Source organism: Nothobranchius furzeri, chromosome 14, assembly GCF_043380555.1.
Source record: "Nothobranchius furzeri strain GRZ-AD chromosome 14, NfurGRZ-RIMD1, whole genome shotgun sequence".
Taxonomy (NCBI): Eukaryota; Metazoa; Chordata; class Actinopteri; order Cyprinodontiformes; family Nothobranchiidae; genus Nothobranchius; species Nothobranchius furzeri.
In genome coordinates, this window is record NC_091754.1 from 38,957,596 (window position 1) to 38,977,596 (window position 20,001).

A 20,001-nucleotide genomic window follows, 5' to 3' on the forward strand; every position below is an offset into this window, starting at 1 on the left:
TTGCAGGTTCGAAATTCAGCGGCGGCCTTTCTGTGTGGAGTAGCGTGTTCTCCCCATGCATGCGTGGGTTCCCTCCAGGTATTCCGGTTTCTCCCACAGATCACAACATGGCCTATAGGTTATAAATTGTAAGTCGCTTTGGATAAAAGCGTCTGCTAAATGAATAAACAAACATAACTAAATAAAATGGGGTGTTCAATGACCAGCAGACGCTCCGTTTTTTTACGGTGCTTTGTGAGGGGACCAAGCCTCATGAATTAAGTCGTTGTGGGTGAATTCCTCCATGTTTTCCAGTGACAGGAGTTTAGTAAGAGCAATTTTAAGCACGATCAGTGCTTACTTTCTTTTGCTTCCATTGTACTACTCAAGCAACTCTTCTAATTTCACTACTGTTGGTTCCTTGTTGATTTGTCTGTTTCTTTTCAATCTCCAGTTATTTTTCTTGCTAAATAGACATGTGTAATAAGCAAGAAACAACAATTGGAGGTTGAAAAGAAACAAAAGAACTTATTAAAAAGTTTTAAATAAAAACACGGTACTGCTGGTTGTTTTGGACAAGATCTGCTGATATCATTTCCTACTAAGTTGCAACCAATCAGAGTGAGTTACCCAAAGGTTCTGCTCACCAAGTCCATTGTGCTTACAGAGTACATACCTCTGATCAGGTGCTCAGAAAGGTCCTTAAAGTGGCCTGGAAAATGGACGTTTGGCCATCCTGGTCAAGTGGAGACACCATAAATTTACCCTGGAGTTCTGACTGTGGAAGTGCCCCTAAAGGGTGGGGGGTGGGGGGGTGGGGGGTCTGAGCACCCTTCATATTTCCCAGCTTACCAGCTGTTGTTTGTTATGTGTTTTTTTTTCCAGGTCGATCCACCCCATTCACCCATCCTTCAGGGTTTTGGGTCTTGCAGAACCCCCAGCTATTGGTACCACATCACTCAGCAGTAGCAGCAGTCAGCAGTGGCTGGGCCCTGAGCTGCTCACCATGTTCCTTTACCACACAGTTTCACCAATGTCCAAATCAGAGGAGATGGACCTCATAAAGGGACTGGTGAGTCCCACACTGTCCTTCTAACCAGGTTGTCTCCTTTGGTTTTTTCATCATTCTTTTTCTTTTACATTTTTAGATTCATAATGTTCCAACAGAAGCTGCAGAGAAACTTTTGGACCTTGTGCACCATCTGCGCCAGACCGGTGACCCCATAGTGAGTCCGTCAGCTGCACCTCCATTTCCATCTTGTTTTTTTTCCCCTAATTTTTTCCTCCTTGTCTTGTCTGGCACTAAAGCAATCCGAATTTTTGTCTAAGTGCCAAAAACAAGTCTTTCTGTTTCACTCTCACAGGCAGAGCATTACTGTTTCAGCTGTCCCGTCTCATAAAACTTTCTTAGATTTACTTTTGGTTTAGTAATAATCTCATTGGACATGGAGGCAGAATTGAAAGAGAAAGGCGGGAGAAGAAATGAAGAGAGGTGTTGAGGGGTTATCAAAAATATCAGTACAGGAGGTACAAGAACCCACTTTGAGACCTGCAAAATGAGATGTTGAGGCAAAAATACAACAGAACCAAGATATCACAGTGCCAAACAACATAATGATAGATAAACCGAAAAAGATACGGTAGTGATTAATTTATGGTGCATTTAATGCCAACCACAATGCAAGGTAATGTGTCAGAAAACACTTGAGTCCAAACTTGTGAGAACACTATGTGGAGGAGAATCACGTGTACACACGCTTCTGTATGCAAGCTTTCTCCATAGGAGGGTCCAATAGCCACCAGTGGTAATTTACACAATAATTTTTTATTTACTTTTAGTCTTTTTACTGAAATACTTTATGTTTTCAATCACAATTAAGTTGTCCAATTTGTTGAATTTAGTTTTTTGTTATTCGGCCAAAATGTCTTATTTCTTCTCATGCAATAATTTTCAACTCCTCTAAAGGAAATTTTTACACCTACTTGAAACAGTAAGTAATTACAAAATTACATTTCACACTTTGGATCAATACAACTATATTTATAACTATTATAATTATTGGGAAATACCAAAATGAACACTGATGGTTTGAAATTGTCTCTCAGTATTAATAAAGTTAACAAATCTGTATAATGTGCATTAATATTTGTAAACATGACAGGAAATGACATCATACCATCAAAACTTGAATCTGCACCGAAGGGCCTTGAGTGTGTGTTAGTGCTTGTTTTTGTCCTTTTAAACTTTTGCTTTGCACTATCTTCCATTGGGAAAAGAGAAGGAAACGCATCTGTGGGTAATCCTGTTGACTAGTAGCTCCGGTTTGGGCCAAGTGAAAACAATAAGTGCAATCAGGGGCTGTGAACGAGCTGTTTCTCCCCTCCCTGAAAACACTCATCAGGTGATCTAGGTCTCGACCATTGCAATCAGCTGCTGCATGAACACCTGTTTCCAATTAGTAGCACAGCATAAGTTTGGTGGCATAACTGAAGCATCAGCGGAAACGTCAGCCCTTGTGTCTCAGCCCCTCCGGGGTAGAGACTGACATGTCTACCTGCGCGTGTCCACAGAGCAAACAAACTCAACCCAGACGCTGCTCCATCGACACCTTGCAAAATGTGCCATTACCTGTCATCACTGGCTTCAGAGGAAGGTCACACACAGCAAACCGCTTTTGCAACCTTCAAAACCTCCGCTCACTAAAACCAACTCCCCCCGAAGACATCCACCTGTCTATGGGAACTGCCAATCAGCTGTAAACAAAGCAGACTTTATTACCGCATATGCAAACCACCTGTCACTCGATGCACTGGTTCTCACTGAGACCTGGATCAAACCATGTGACAATGCTACCCCATCTGCTCTCATTAACCACACTTTCTCCCACACTTCTCGTGCATCTGGCCGAGGTGGTGGAACGGGCATGTTAATTTCCAACAAATGGATTTACAGTCAGTTGCTACCCATCACTAAATACAACTCCTTTGAATACCATGCCATCCAGGTAACTACCGAAAAAATTATTTTTGGTTGTCATATATCGACAACCAGGTCAACTCAGCGACTTTCTTGATGAACTCGACACCCTGCTCTCCTCCATTCCTGAGCACGACTGTCCCACAATGGCCCTTGGAGACATGAATATTCACCTGGACAATCCCAGCTCATCAGGCTTCCTGTCACTAATGTCGTCATTTGATCTAAAACTAGTACAAAGTCCTCCAAGTCACAAAGCTGGAAAAGCACTTGACCTCATTTTCACCAGAAACTGTGCCATAGACACAATCTCTGTCACACCGCTGCATCTTTCCGATCATTACTTCATCCATTTCAGCACGACTTTACAATGGAGGTCCACTGCTTACTCCCCAGTGGTCTCATTCCACCGCAACCTCCACATTCTGGCACCCAACTACTTCTCCTCTCGTGTTGCCTCCACTCTTCCATCTCCCAGCACATTCTCTGCTTATGAAATGAATGATGCCACCGAGTCACTCTGCTCCACACTCTGCTCTTGTCTTAACAACTTGTGCCCTTTAGCCACTAGACCTGCTAGATTCTCTCAGTCGCACCCTTGGCTAAATGATACCCTCCGGTCTCTACACACCAATCTCAGAGCTGCGGAACGGAAATGGTGCAAAACAAAAGATCCTGGTGATCAATTGAAATTTCATGAATTACTGTCCTCATTCTCTGCCAGCATCACTGATGCAAAGAAAGCTTTCTACACTGACAAAATTCTCAGCTCTACTGACTCAGAAACTCTTTTCAACATTCAAAACTCTGCTCAACTCTCCTTCTCCTTCTCCACCTCCAACCAACAATCTATCAGCTGACACCTTTGTCTCATTCTTCACTGACAAAGTGGCAGCTATAAGCAAACAGTTTACTCAACTGGCCACTCCTGAACATTCACTACCACAAACTCCTTCTAGCCCAACCATCTCAAGCCCTACTGCTTCATTTTCCTCTTTTTTTCCCCTCTCACTGAGAACTGTGTGTCCAAGCTTCTCACATGCAGCCGCCCTACTACATGCCCACTTGACCCCATTCCGACTAAGCTGCTCCAAGCTATTGCTCCTACAGTAGCCGCAGCAGTCACACATGTGATCAACGCATCACTGACATCCGGTACATTTCCCACCTCTCTCAAGCATGCTCAGGTTAAACCACTGCTAAAAAAACATCTCTTCCTCCAAATCATGTGGAGAACTACCGACTTATCTCTCTCCTCCCTTTTCTGTCCAAAATCATTGAAAGGGTGGCTTTCAAGCCGATCACAGAATACCTCTCACAAAACTGTCTGCTTGACCCTTACCAATCTGGGTTGAAAATGGGCCACTCCATTGAAACTGCTCTGTTAGCAGTGACTGAATCCTTAAAAGAAGCTAGAGCGACTGCCAAATCCTCAGTGCTTATCCTGCTCGACTTATCGGCTGCATTTGACACTGTCAACCATGGCTTCCTTCTGTCCACACTCTCTATCATGGGCATTACAGAGAAAGCACACGCCTGGTTTGAATCGTACCTCACAGGACGATCATTCAGTGTGTCTTGGCTTGGACAATCCTCTACCGTGCACCATCTTGCCACAAGAGTTCCCCAGGGCTCCGTACTAGGACCTCTTCTCTTTGCCACATACACCACCTCACTGGGTGAGATCATTCGATCACATGGCTTGTCCTATCACTGCTATGCAGACGACCCCCAGCTCAATCTGTCATTTCCACCGGACGACCAAACTGTCTCTGCACGAATATCAAACTGTCTCTCTGACATATCAAAATGGATGAAATCCCACAATCTCCAACTCAACCTCTCTAAAACTGAACTACTTGTCATCCTAGAAAAACCATCCATACAGCACAATATCTCAATCCAAAATGACTTCCTATCTCTGGCTCCTTCAAAGGCAGTTTGAAATCTGGGTGTTGTGATTGATGAACACCTGACCTTTAAAGATCACGTTGCCTCTGTTGCTCATTCATACCGCTTTGCGCTGTATAACATACGAAAGATCAAACCTTACCTAACACAACTGCCACCCAGCTCCTGGTGCAATCTACTGTCATCTCCCGTCTCGATTACTGCAGTGCCCTTCTAACTGGTCTTCCAGGCTGTACTGTGAGACCTCTTCAAATGGTCCAGAACGCAGCGGCGTGTCTGGTCATCAATCAGCCAAAAAGAGCACATGTCACCCCTCTGTTCATTGAGCTCCACTGGCTGCCGCTAGCAGCACGCATCAAATTCAAATTGCTAACACTAGCATACAAAGTCCGAGATGGTACGGCTCCCATCTACCTGAATCCTCTTGTAAAGGCTTACGTCTCGGCCCGGCCGCTCCGGTCATCACAGGATCGTCAGCTAGCAGAGCCTACACCATGCTCAGGACAATCCAGACTCTTCTCATGCATTGTTCCACAAATGTGGAATGACCTTCCAAGCACTACCAGAACAGGGGCTTCCTTTTCAATTTTCAAGAAACTCCTGAAGACCCTGCCCTTCAGAGAGCATCTTCTAAACTAGCACTCTCCCTGCACCCGTCCCCCCTCTCTACTGTCCACTTCTTGTTCCCTCCTCTCCATGATTGATGTCAAGTTGTTGTTGTTATTGTTGTTGTTAGCCTCAAGGGCAATATGCCGATTATCACTTGTAAGTCGCTTTGGACAAAAGCGTCTGCTAAATACATAAACATAAACAAAAACATAAAACAATAACATGTATAAGACCAAGAAACAATCATTGTACACTCACCTAAAGGATTATTAGGAACACCTGTTCAACTTCTCCTTAATGCAATTATCTAATCAACCAATCACATGGCAATTCCTTCAATGCATGTAGGGGTGTGGTTCTGGTCAAGACCATCTCCTGAACTCCAAACTGAAGGTCAGAATGGGAAAGAAAGGTGATTTAAGCAATTTCGATCGTGGCATGGTTGTTGGTGCCTGATGGGCCGGTCTGAGTATTTTAAAATCTGCTCAGTTACTGGGATTTTCACCCACAGCCATTTCTAGGGTTTACAAAGAATGGTGTGAAAAGGGAAAAACATCCAGTATGCAGCAGTCCTGTGGGCGGAAATGTCTTGTTGATTCTAGAGGCCAGAGGAGAATGGGCCGACTGATTCAAGCTGATAGAAGACCCTAACCCTCGTTACAGCTGAGCAATGCAGCAAAGCATTTGTGAAGCCACAACATGCACAACCTCAGTGGCCTAGTGGCAGAGTGTCGGCCCTGAGATTGGGAGATTAGGGTTTGATTCTCTGTCGGGACTTTGGAAAAAATGGGACCCAATGCCTCCCTGCTTGATACTCAGCATTAAGAGGTTGGACTGGGGGGTTTTACCACCGAATGGTAGCTGTGTCTGCAGCTCACAGCTCCCCCAGGGGATGGCTCAAATGCGAAGAACAAATTTTGCACACACATCAGTGTGTGTGACAACTGCTGGGACTTTAACTTTAACCTTGAGGCAGATGGGCTACAACAACAGAAGACCCCACCGGGTACCACTCATCTTCACTACAAATAGGAAAAAGAGGCCATAATGTGCACCAGCTCACCAAAATAAAACAGCTGAAGACTGGAAAAATGTTGCCGGGTCTGATGAGTCTCCATTTCTGTTGAGACATTCAAATGGTAGAGTCAGAATTTGGCGTAAACATAATGAGAACATGGATCCATCATGCCTTGTTACCACTGTGCAGGCTGGTGGTGGTGGTGTCATGGTGTGGGGGATGTTTTCTTGGTCACACTTTAGGCTTTCTTGGTCACACTTTAGGCCCCTTAGTGCCAATTAGGCATGTTTTAGATGCCACGGGCTACCTGATCAATGTTTCTGACCATGTCCATCCCTTCATGACCACCATACCCAGGGTTTTTCCTGTGTTCAAATTTGCGTGGCGGCTGCCTCCAGCTAATTTTGTTCCGCCCCAGTCTGATTTCACTCTGCCCCCAGCTATATTAATGTTATTTTAACTGCAGTTGCAGCATTGCACCACTACACGGGTGCTGTTTTAGCAGCGGTGCACCAAAAAGCACTAAAACCGCTGCAGAAAAAGATCAAAAATAGCTTTTCTCGCTAGTTGGTACATATCTATGGTTGGTGCTATTGACCTCCTGATTTTCCCCAGGCTCTTCCATATCAAAGCAGGGCTGTACAGCAGTGTCTGTGCGTGTCTGTCTATTTTTAAACGTTGCACTGGTGCAACATCTTTGAGTTACTATTTTCCCCAGAACTTTATTGAACAAAAGTAAGTTACGTGTAAGAAAAATGCTTTTTACTGGTGCACAGTGTGGTCATCTGGATGCAGTGGAGGAAAATAAAGGAACCAGCAAAGGCAGAACCAGTCCAAAGTTTGGGATCAAAATTCAGCTACATGCAGATTGGCTAATGCTAAAGCTAACGGGTAGCAGTGTCGCGATCAAGTGGCGCACAGAAAAATATATGATGATGATGATGGTAAAACTAAGAAAGACTAAACCCTACAAGCGAATGAAAAGTCCCCGTCATCCAGTTTATTCTGCATCCTGCAGTGCTACTGATCAGAACCGCTGCAGATATGAGTCACAGAAGTACGGCAAGCCGTTGTAGTATATAGTTAACAAAGGCTTCTATCTTTGAACATAATTTAAACTGGATTATTGCCAACCCATACATGATAGACATGCCACCATTATATTGTTAGCAGCAGAAATTAAATGTTATTACCATTTTCAACACAAATGCATGTTAAAGGGACTGTTGGGTAGATAACCCGGAAGGGGAGGACTGTAAGGTGTTGATTCAGGTTTGCAGCTGCCACTCCCTGGAGTGTCGGCCAGAACACTACTCTAGGCCCGGATGGCGATTCAGGAAGAAGACACCGAAGACGCCCAGGATGGTTTAAACTCTTGTATTGCCTCCACACAGTCAAAGGTAACAGGCTTGTTGGAGGAGCAGGTGTTACATACAAGTTTAGGTACAAGTGTGTGTGTGTCTGTGTGTGTGTGTGTGTGTGGTCTCTGTAATGAACAGAAAGAAAATAGTACATCACTAAAATGTTCATAATAGTAACTCAGAGTACATCAACAGAAACACAGGTAGGAAAGAAACTAACATCCCCTTTGCTACCATAAACCAGATATTACCCACATCCCATACATAAACCCACTGAGCTAACTCAGCACACAATTATCCCCAATCACACGGCATGAGAGCTAGCTTATCTTAGCTTAGCTTAGCACTCGCTAGCGACACAAACAGAAACATCTTCACTTCCCTCTAACTTCAACTAGTCACAAACACATTTTATCCGCACATCCTCATACATCACAGACTTACGTTGTTCAGTAACGCACACTTCTCACGACATCCTGAATGAGCAAGCTGGTGACCGGATGTGTCGGATCCAAAACTAAGGGGTGCGAGTTGGTAAATGCAAGATCTTCAGAGCGGCGGAGACGTCCCCCTACATGGATAACCTCATCTTCACGGTCAAACTCAGGGGACAGTGCGAGGAGACGACTACTGCGACGGACAGACTTCCCCTGCTTAAGAAGCCAATACTCCTCAGGAAAGCTCTCCCTTTGAGCTTCTCTCAAAACGTGCTTCTCCGCTTGAATATAGTCCTGAGCTGATGAAGTTCCCCCGCCTCTGGCCGCCCCATGCAGCTGTGTAGTAACCGCCTCCAGCAGCTCCGCCCAGGTGTCATATCCGCTGAAGTTCGAGGTGGCAGGGTCAAAGGTGGTAGAAACTCCACAAAAGGTCTCTTTGCGGAGCTCAGATGAGCCTGGTGGCTCAGCCAGGGTGCCGCTCGGCTCTGGAGGCCACTGCTCTGGACTTAGGAGCAGGAAAGGAGGCCATTGACTCCATCTGTTGGGTCTGGCCAGGTCCAAAAGGGTCTTTCCACGGGTTATATAATCCGCGGGGTTCTGGGCTGAATCCACATAGCGCCAGGTGTACGCTTGAGTTATTTCCTGGATCTCAGCCATGCGGGTGCCGACGAAGACCTTGAAGTGGCATGACTCGGACCTCAACCAGTTGAGTACAGTGGTGGAGTCAGACCACAGCACTATTCTCTCCATGTCCAGGGTGAGCTCATTTCTAAGGAGACGGGAGAGGTGCGCTCCAGAGAGGGCACCACACAGTTCGAGTCTGGGTATGGAGAGAATGCGTTTGGGGGCAACACGGGAGCGGGCCATCAGGAAGGCCAGATGGGAGCTGCCATCACCTGTCACTGTTCTCATATAGGCCACTGCACCATAAGCCTGTTCCGACGCATCACAGAAGATGTGAATCTCTCTCTCACTGACTGACTCCGTGATGTGCTTTGGGAGATAAGGGCGAGGAAGCAGGACTTGTGCAAGGAATGACAACTCCTCTTCCCAAGTTTCCCACTGCTGTAGCAGGTCTGGCGGAAGGTGCGGGTCATCCCACCCCCTCTGTTGATCCCAAAGGCGCCTCACCAGCATCTTGGCTCGGGTAGTTTACGGTAGGATGAAGCCAAGTGGGTCGTACTGGCTTGCGAGAACCTTATAAATGTTCCGCATAGTGGGGGCGCCATAACTGACTTTGCGGTGCTTGTACCCCAAAGTGTCCGTGGGGAAGTGCCAGCTAAGGCCCAGAGTTGGCTCGGAGGTGTCCGATTTGTCTTGAGTGAGCCAAAGTCCTGCACTTGTGGATCTGAGGTCTTCAGGTAGGTGGCCAATGGTGCTGGGTTCATTACTGGCCCACTGGCGAAGGACAAATCCAGCAGAAGACAGGAGGGCTCTTAGCCAGTCCACTAGGTCCCAAGCTTCTTCAGGGGTTGGTACACTCTGAAGGAGGTTATCAACATAGAAACACTGTCCCACAGAGTGACGTATTGGATCATCTCTGTCAGTGTGATCCCTGACGTGGCGCTGCAGAGCGAAGGTTGCACAGCATGGGCTGCAGGTTGTACCAAAGGGGAGGACCTGCCATTCATAGACAGCCACAGGTGCCTCAGGGTGCAGATCCTGCCACACAAACTGCAGAAGGGAACGGTCTTCAGGAAGGAGGCGAATCTGGTGGAACATACCCTTTATGTCACCACTAATGGCTACGGCATGCTCACGAAAGCGAAGGAGGACACCAAGGAGCGAGGCGCTCAGGGTCGGCCCAGGTAGAAGATGGTCATTGAGGGCTTGGCCTTGGAACTGGAACGAACAGTTGAACACAAGGCGATCTTTGCCATTGTGACTAACCAGGTGGTGAGGGATGTGCCATGACTCATCTGCTGGAGCAACCTCAGAGGGGGCCACCTTAACCACCGAACCGGCCTGGACCAATTTCTCTATTTCGGCGCCGTAGATCTTAGCCCGCTCTGGATCTTTCTGGAGCCTTCTCTCCACACTCCTCAAACTGGGAACGACTACGTTAGGGCTAGCTTTAAGGTGTGGCATGTTCTGGCGGCGAAGGAGGGGGGTGGCATAGCGGTGGATGCCCTCAACATCCACACGAACTGTCTTCTGCTCCAACAGGTTAACTACATAGTTATCTTCTCTTGACCGAGTAACCACTTTGCCTTCTGGTACTGGGACAACATCTACCTGCCATAACTTCTCCACATGCTTGAGTAACTCATTCATCTGAGGAGGGATGGCGGTCGTGAATAGGCACTGTTGTGGCAGCGAAGAGGAACCGATAAGGCTGGAGGGGCCCTGTAGTGTCCACCCTAACCTGGTGCGCATAGCAGCGGGACCACCCGGTGGACCGAGACGAACAGCTTCAGTTGGAGTAATGAGCTGTGGGTGGTCACTGCCAATGAGAAGGAGGGGTTTGACCTTCTTAAAGGCCTGGAGAGGCAGGCCTCTGAGGTGCCTGTACTTCCGCTGCAAGGACTCCACAGGATAGCTGCGCTCGGCTAGGTCGATACGGGTAGCGGTGAAGGCGTTGCGGACCTTGTACCTCAGCTTAGGTTTGCCACCCGCGGAGATCTCGAATGAGACACACGAGCCATGCAGAGTTTGCACATCTTGTCTGATAGTGCACAATGGAAGGGTCTCTCGAATGCCTTGAAGGTCAAGAATCTGGGCAGCGGTGGGCAGCAGCATAGTCCTCTCTGACCCATCATCCAAAACTGCGTGAGTGCTCAAGGTCTTGCCATTATGGTGAAGAATGACTGGGACAACCTTTAACAGAACTTGGCTGTTCTCTGTAGGACGGTCGAGGTACAGGACGCCTGTAGGATTCCCACTTTCTCGTGGTGGAGCAGACGCTGGGCCTAAGGTCTGTAATGGCTTGGAATTAACGTTGTGAAGGACCTGCAAATGATGACCCTGACACAGGCTGCAGGGTTTCTTGAGGGTGCACTGGGCTGCCTGATGGGAACGAGCGCAACACCAGCACCTCTTGTTGGTCTTTATCCAGTGTGTGAGCTGTTCTCGACTCAGCTTAACGATCTCTGGACACTGACTCAGGTGGTGAGCACGGTTATCACAGAAGGCGCAGTAGGGCTGCTGCCTAGCTTTGTTTGGAGTGGTACCTACTGACCTGGGTGAGGTCTCTGCACCGTGAAGAACCGCAACAGGGCGCCTACTTGGTCTGACATCACGTTTCTCCTTGGTGATCATTGGAGTGGGTGAACCGTCATAGCCCTGACACCAGGATTCGTACTTTAACCAGGTAGACAGGTCGTCCAGAGTGTATGCCTGACCAGAATGGCTGTACATGCACCGACGGAAATCAGCTCTTTGTTCTGGAGGGAGTTTACCCAGGAGTCGAGCCACATGGGAGCCACACTGGAGTTCGACCTCCCCATCTGTGCCCAAAGTCTTCAGCATACCCACGAGCGACTGGATGTGGAGAGAGAATCGCTCGAAGGCGACTGCATCCCCTGGGCGGATGTCAGGTGAGTCCATGACAGCAGCAATACTCTGCAGGGCGAGCTGATGGGGCTGTCCAAGCCGGTCATTAAGAGCATGCATGGTGTCACTGAAGGGCGTGGCAGAATGGAGATAAGCGTCCGCTATCAACTTCGCTTCCTCTAAGTGGAGGTGATCTAACAAGACGTGGTACTTGAAGAGCTCTGAACTCTCCGAAGGCAGTAAGTTCTCTAGCGCCATCTTCAGTCGGGCGAATTCTCCTGGATCACGACGTGTGAGCTTGGGAATACTTGGATGAGGCCCCCTGTAGTTCATATCCGGGGCCGCAGCCAAGCCAAAGGGTCTATGCATCTGGGAGGCGGAGAAAGGAGTGGATGGGGACGGAGTCGGAGCTGGCAGTGGTTGCAATGGAGGGAGGTGTCCACTTGGAGGCGGCGCTGGAGGGTAGGTGGGCCTTAGCTGAGGAGACGTGAACCTCGGCTTAGATTCAGGTGGGGGAATGATCCGGCCCTCCTGTGCAGTCATAGACTCCCTCTTTAGAGCTTGAAGCTCTTTCATCATCGTGTCGATGCGGTCTGTGACTGGGCTTTGACTGTGGACAGGTTCCTCCGTGAACGCAACCGGAGGAGGTGGTAGGGGCCAGTCCTCTTCCTCCTCAGTAGGAGGTGGCTGGAGATGAACAGCAGGGCCTCTGGTCGGTGGATTGAGCTGCAGACTCTCCGCACGGTCCAACAGCTGCAGCAAACTAGCATGAAGTGCCTGGAAATCAGCCAGCCCAGCTCTCATCTGGTCATGTGATTGCTGTAACAGGAACCTTTCACGTTGTACATCCTCCAACTCTGCTCTCATTGGTGTGATTTGGCTGTATGAGCGGTTTTCAGAGGGGTCAGACGGCGGATGGTGGGAAGAACAGGTGTCACCTCCTATTTCACTTTCCTCCCGGTAACCTGCACCAAGCCAGGGGAAGTCAGTCTCATAAGCTTCATAATGTAGGGGACGACGTACATTACGCCGTGGGCGCGCACCAAGAGCTGAGAAGTTCTGAATGTCATCCAACTTGTTAGGGTAGAAGCAGCTTACATCCGGCTCGAAGGACCACTAGTGTTGGGTAGATAACCCGGAAGGGGAGGACTGTAAGGTGTTGATTCAGGTTTGCAGCTGCATCTCCCCGGAGTGTCGGCCAGAACACTACTCTAGGCCCGGATGGCGATTCAGGAAGAAGACACCGAAGACGCCCAGGATGGTTTAAACTCTTGTATTGCCTCCACACAGTCAAAGGTAACAGGCTTGTTGGAGGAGCAGGTGTTACATACAAGTTTAGGTACAGGTGTGTGTGTGTGTCTGTGTGTGTGTGTGTGTGTGTGTGGTCTCTGTAATGAACAGAAAGAAAATAGTACATCACTAAAATGTTCATAATAGTAACTCAGAGTACATCAACAGAAACACAGGTAGGAAAGAAACTAACATCCACTTTGCTACCATAAACCAGATATTACCCACATCCCATACATAAACCCACTGAGCTAATTCAGCACACAATTATCCCCAATCACACGGCAGGAGAGCTAGCCTAACTTAGCTTAGCTTAGCTTAGCTTAGCACTCGCTAGCGACACAAACAGAAACATCTTCACTTCCCTCTAACTTCAACTAGTCACAAACACATTTTATCCGCACATCCTCATACATCACAGACTTACGTTGTTCAGTAACGCACACTTCTCACGAAATGACCACTTCTCTGCTGATAATCGGGAGCAAACACACTCATATAGATTTCACCCACGTATCCACCTACCCAAAACCTCTCCCATCCAAAGTGGTGGGGTGACATCTACAGGTCACTCTAAGCAACTACAGGTGAACAACTGAACAGAATAGAAAGGAGAACTCTTAACTATGGGGCCTTTTGTACAGGGACTGTAAGGAAGTTTGAAGTTTTTATGCTCGCGATCGCCACTCAGGCCTAACGCTTAACTGCAGCTTCAAAAGTAAGCTCGTGCATGAGGTGTGCATGCCGTACGTGCACACTCCTTAACGAAAATAACAGCTGAGACAGTCCTGTGTGTGTGAACGTGCGTGTGTGTGTGTGTGTGTGGCCCGGAGGACAGAGGACAGGAGAACACGCAGCTAATTAATTAAATAATTTGGTTCTGTTCGTATCATCTGACCTGCGACGGTATGTTTTGGACACCCGAGTGAAGAGAGGGGTGGAGCTGTCAACTGATCACCACCTGGTGGTGAGTTGGATCAGATGGCAAGGGAACATGCCGCGTAGACCTGGCAGACCCAAACGCATAGTGAGGGTCTGCTGGGAACGCCTGGCAGAAGAACCTGTCAAGACGGTCTTCAACTCCCACCTCCGGCAGAGCTTTGACCACGTCCCGAGAGCAGTGGGGGACATTGAGTCCGAGTGGGCCTTGTTCCACTCTGCGATTGTCGAGGCGGCTGTTGCTAGCTGTGGTCGTAAGGTGGCCGGTGCCAGTCGTGGTGGCAACCCCCGTACCCGCTGGTGGACACCAGAGGTTCGGGGAGCCGTCAGGCTGAAGAAGGAGGCCTACAGGGCGTGGCTGGTCTGTGGGTCTCCGGAGGCAGCAGACAGGTACCGGATAGCCAAGCGGGGTGCAGCAGTGGCAGTTGCCGAGGCAAAATCTCGGGCGTGGGAGGAGTTTGGTGAGGCCATGGAGAAAGACTATCGATCGGCTCCAAAGAGGTTCTGGCAAACTGTCCGGCGCCTCAGGAGAGGAAGGCAGCAACTCGCTCACACTGTTTACAGTGGGGATGGGGAGCTGCTGACGTCAACTGAGGCTATAGTCGGACGGTGGAAGGAATACTTTGAGGAGCTCCTCAATCCCACCAATGCGCATTCCGAGGAGGAACCAGAGCTGGGAGGCCTGGGGATGGACTGTCTGATCTCGAGGGCAGAAGTTGCTGAGGTAGTCAAACAACTACACAGCGGCGGAGCCCCGGGGGCGGATGAGGTTCGTCCTGGGTATCTCAAGGCTATGGATGTTGTAGGGCTGTTGTGGTTGACACGTCTCTACAACATTGCGTGGTCATCGGGGGCAGTTCCTAGGGAGTGGCAGACCGGGGTGGTGGTCCCCATCTTTAAGAAGGGTGACCTGAGGGTGTGTTCCAACTATAGGGGGATCACACTCCTCAGCCTCCCTGGAAAGGTCTACTCCAAGGTACTGGAGAGGAGGGTCCGATCGATAGTTGAATCTCAGATAGAGGAGGAGCAATGTGGTTTTCGTCCTGGCCGTGGAACTGTGGACCAGCTCTATACCCTTGCAAGGGTGATGGAGGGGGCATGGGAGTTTGCCCAACCAATCCACATGTGCTTTGTGGATTTGGAGAAGGCTTATGACCGTGTCCCCAGGGGCACCCTGTGGGGTACGCTCCAGGAGTATGGGGTGGGTGGCTTTCTGTTAAGGGCCATTCAGTCCCTTTACCAGAGGAGCGTGAGTTTGGTCCGCATAGCCGGTAGTAAGTCGGACCTGTTCCCAGTGAGGGTTGGACTCCGCCAGGGCTGCCCTTTGTCACCGGTTCTGTTCATCACATTTATGGACAGAATTTCTAGACGCAGCCGTGGTGTGGAGTGTGTCGAGTTTGGTGGCAGGAGAATCTCGTCTCTGCTTTTTGCGGATGATGTGGTCCTCCTAGCTTCATCCAGCTCTGACCTTCAGCTCTTGCTGGGTAGGTTCGCGGCCGAATGTGAAGCGGCTGGGATGAGGATCAGCACCTCCAAATCTGAGACCATGGTTCTCGACCGGAAAAGGGTGGCTTGCCACCTCCGGGTCGGGGGAGAGGTCCTACCTCAAGTGGAGGAGTTTAAGTATCTCGGGGTCTTGTTCACGAGTGAGGGTAGGAGGGATCGGGAGATCGACAGGCGGATTGGTTCGGCGTCTGCAGTGATGCGGACGCTGAGCCGATCTGTCGTGGGGAAGAGGGAGCTGAGCCAGAAAGCCAGGCTCTCGATTTACCGGTCGATCTACGTCCCAATCCTCACCTATGGTCATGAGCTTTGGGTAATGACCGAAAGAACGAGATCGCGGATACAAGCGGCCGAAATGAGTTTCCTCCGTAGGGTGGCCGGGCTCAGCCTTAGAGATAGGGTGAGGAGCTCGGACATTCGGGAAGGACTCGGAGTAGAACCGCTGCTCCTCCGGATCGAAAGGAGCCAGTTGAGGTGGTTTGGGCATCTGGTCAGGATGCCTCCTGGACGCCTCCCTGGGGAGGTGTTTCGGGCATGTCCTGCCGGCAGAAGGCCCCCGGGTCGACCCAGGACACGTTGGAGAAGTTACATCTCCAATCTGGTCCGGGAACGCCTTGGGGTCCTGCCGGAGGAGCTGGTGGACAAGGCCGGGGAGAGGACGGCCTGGAGCTCCCTAGTTGGGATGCTGCCCCCGCGACCCGGACCCGGATAAGCGGAGGAAGACGAGAACGACGAGACGACGAGACGAGACGGTTCTGTACCTTTCTCTTCAGCACAGCCGACAAAGGTTTATGATGGGTCAGTCCTCCTGCATGCTCAGATCATTCCCTTCCCTTGCTTGAAAAATTGTTCCAAAATGAAAGTTGAACCCACATCTTTTTTATCCGTGAATTCAGTGCCGTTCGGCGAGTCTCAAATAAAAGTTTGGCCGTCTTATTACTGTAAAAAATATATCATTAATGTAAAAAAGAAACTCCAAATAACGTTCACACCTGGAATCAAACCCAGGTCTTCTGCATGAGAGTCAGACATCTCACAAGGTGAGCTAAAGTGCCAGTGACATTTGATGTATCTGTAACGTTTATATCCTTGATGACAGCTGAGACAACGTCAATCCAAAGAACGGTTTGGAGCAAAAATGGCTATTTTGTTGCTAATTTGCAGGACATATCTAGAAGAAAGTTCTACAGAAAGTAGCTAAGGGTGCTCAGAAATGTAGCTAGGTTCAACACTAGGCGTTAGGAACAGCACAGAATTTGCACATTTGCACAGAACACTTTTATCAATTAAGGGAGTGGAATAAGTTGCCAGTTAATTTAAGAGACAGTCCTTCCTTCCATATATACTTTAAAAGTCAGTTGAAAACTGGCTACTTCGAAATCGTCAAGGCAAACATTAATCATCTGGTTTTATCTATACTTGTTCTTCTTGTTGTCGTTTATCCTTGAAATCTAATGATTTGCCTCATATCTGAATTTGATTCTTTTTTTAGCATGTATGGGGAAATAAGAAGTTATGTTATTCACATATTTTAGCTATCCTTGTTTTTAATTCGTATTTTGTATGTTTTTTACCTTGTTTTAAATTGTAATGTCTGTGCTTTATGTACATGGGACTACGGATGGAAACTAGCTTAGCTAATTTTGGTATATTTACATCTTGTACATTGATTAATATGCATTGTCCCATTCAAATAAATAAATTCAAACTCAAATCAACTGCAAGATGCTATCCTATCAATATGGGCTAACATTTCTAAAGAATGCTTTCAGCACCTTGTTGAATCAACGCCACATAGAATTAAGGCAGTTCTGAAGGCGACAGGGGGTCAAACACCGTATTAGTAACAGAAAGTTGTTAAAATGCATCAACTCAGTGGATTCAATACGAGTTTTAAAGAACAATCTCTGAGCGAAGTGAGATTTTTTTGGTCTGACTGCAGATATAAAAACTAGCTCTGAGCATCAGTCAGACACCGCTAAACTCACCGACACTCCTGTAAGAAAATCTGATGAAATCACCTGTAGAGTCCACATCCAGAAGGCTGGACCATGTTTCACTGACAGGCTGTCAGACTGAAGCCCTGATGAGCTCAGCTGGGACACAACGGTCCATCCAAACTCCCGCAGGGAGGCGTTCTCCTTAGCAAGCCACCACCTTCCATTCCCCTCCACTTCAGTGGATGATGTCTCTGCGTTTGTCTCACCAGGCCCAGTCTCTGGCTTCGTCTCTGTCCACCAGACAGCTGCTGAGGATCTGCAAGCGCCTGTCCCAGTATCCTGATGAGAGCATTGCTCAGGCTGTCCATAAAGCTTGTCTCTCCAGGTGAGTCCACATCCTTAGACAGGTTCCTCATCAACTTCAACAGGAATTCACTCTTTTAAAATGTTGACGCTTTTAAGAGCGGCTTGTTAAAAGAACTTAATGAGCGCTTCTTCGATCACAGTAAAAAGCAAGCTATGTTCAAGACAAACAGAAGTCCACAGCAGCGCAGAGGACCGCCCCCATACCCCCATATAATGCCATAGTGTAATCTTTTGTAAGAAAGGACACAACTGTGCCACATTACCACCATGGTCTGACCACTTATTAATAATCTAAGGCTCCCTGATGCCGCCACGGCTTTGTAGCAACTTGGCATCATTGTTTTCTAAAAGAGGCCAAAGGCTGTCTTTAGAGCCCCGCACGGGCCTAAAATCTGAGCCCGTGTCCGGCCCGGCCTGAGGGGGTGGAGCCCCGGCCCGACCCGGTCCGAAAAGGTTTTCAGGATTCTCTGGCCCGACCCGAGCCCGACTTTTTTTTAACCAACTAAATGAAAACAAAGTGCGTCAATCCTGACCAATGTGTTAAAATACGTGCAGGATCTGATCAATTTGTTTTTCCCTTGTTTACCGTCACGGAGATTAACGGCACACTGGCTCTGGTGGTAATCAAGTTAAATTTTATCTCTTTCCAACAATTTTCACAAGAAAGCAGAAAAGTTAAAAGCAGGGCTTATGTTGTGTTGACCGGATAGTTCCCGTATTTGACCATTTATTTTGACGGAGAAAGAATAGAAAGAATTACCCCAATGCATGCAGACGAACTGACATTTTATTCTACGCACATCGCAGATGTTGCTAAATCACACAAGAAAAGATTCCCATCTGATCATCTGAGCTGGACACTGCTCAGCGCAGCTCGCTGTCAGCGCATTGGTGCACAGCGAGCTGAAGTTGTGGAGAGGGGTTTGGAGCGCGTTGCAGAACCAGAGCACATGCGGGAAGGTTCCTCCCACTGAAGCGAGAGTTTTCCAAACCCGGTCTCTCAGAGAGACTTGTCACTTAGAAAATGTTCCCTGATTATGAAACTTGGGCTGAATAGTGCTTGTTCCTGTCTCCAATGTGGCGACGCATCCAGGAGCCGTCTGAGGAGACGCCCAGAATCTCACATCCTCTTCAGCTCAGAAAGCGCCTATGATTACGCACAAGCGTGACCCGTCAACCCGGTCTCACAGTAAGACGGGCCTGTTCAGGTTTACGCAGACAATCTTTACATAGAATTGACTTACAGATATAAAATTAATTCAGTAAAATATAAAGCATTTTATTTAAATATCCATTCATTATTTTACAAGCACAGAGAGCCACATCAGATTCAGATCAGCGGGAAGATTCCTCCGACTGAATTCAGTCGGAGGAATCTTCCCGCATGCGCTCTGGTTCTGCGACGCGCTCCAACCCCCTCCCCACATCTTCAGCTATCTGTGGACCTTATCAGAATCAGAATAGGTTTATTACCATTGTCAGTGAACAAACAATTCACAAACTAGGAACTTGCTTTGGTACTAATGTGCTACATATAACATGAACACATAATAAGATTAAAAATAGAATCAAATAGAATAAAACTTGCAGCTATAAAAAATGGATGGCAGGTAATGGTAACATGGCCGATAACGTGACGTTGTGTCGAGTACAGAAGAGGAGCATGGTTGTGTGTTTATAAGCTATTCACAAGTCTAACGGCAGACGGAAAGAAGTTGTTCTTATGGCGGGAGGTTCTGGTCCGGATGGACCGTAACCTCCTGCCTGAGGGAAGCAGCTCAAAAAATCTGTGTCCCGGGTGAGAAGGGTCAGCTGCTATCCGACCTGCATGTATGTAGTACACGCTGACAGCGAGCTGCGCTGAGCAGTGTCCAGCTCAGATGTTCAGATGGGAATCTTTTCTTGAGTGATTTAGCAACATCTGCGATGTGCGTAGAATAAAATGTCAGTTCGTCTGCATGCTTCGGAGTAATTCTTTCTATTCTTTCTCCGTCAAAATAAACGGTCAAATACGGGAATTATCCGGTCAACACAAGCCCTGCTTTTAACTGTTTTGTTTTCTTGTGAAAATAGATCAAATTAAACTTGATTAACACCAGAGCCAGGCGCACTGCACCGTTATCTCCGTCACTGTAAATGAGGGAAAAACAAAATGATCAAATCCTTTTCTGACCTTCCC

The 20,001-nt window shown here is 48.1% G+C and overlaps 1 protein-coding gene across 1 annotated transcript in view; it reads left to right on the plus strand.

Annotated features, from left to right (window-relative positions):
• The window catches only part of vwa8 (von Willebrand factor A domain containing 8), a 132,688-nt gene that overhangs the window by 22,545 nt on the left and 90,142 nt on the right, over nucleotides 1-20,001 (plus strand). Inside the window, exons 15-17 of the mRNA XM_054746534.2 lie at nucleotides 865-1,051; nucleotides 1,128-1,205; nucleotides 17,726-17,841. Coding sequence (XP_054602509.1) covers nucleotides 865-1,051; nucleotides 1,128-1,205; nucleotides 17,726-17,841 — 381 coding nt within the window. The remainder of the gene's footprint in view (nucleotides 1-864; nucleotides 1,052-1,127; nucleotides 1,206-17,725; nucleotides 17,842-20,001) is intronic.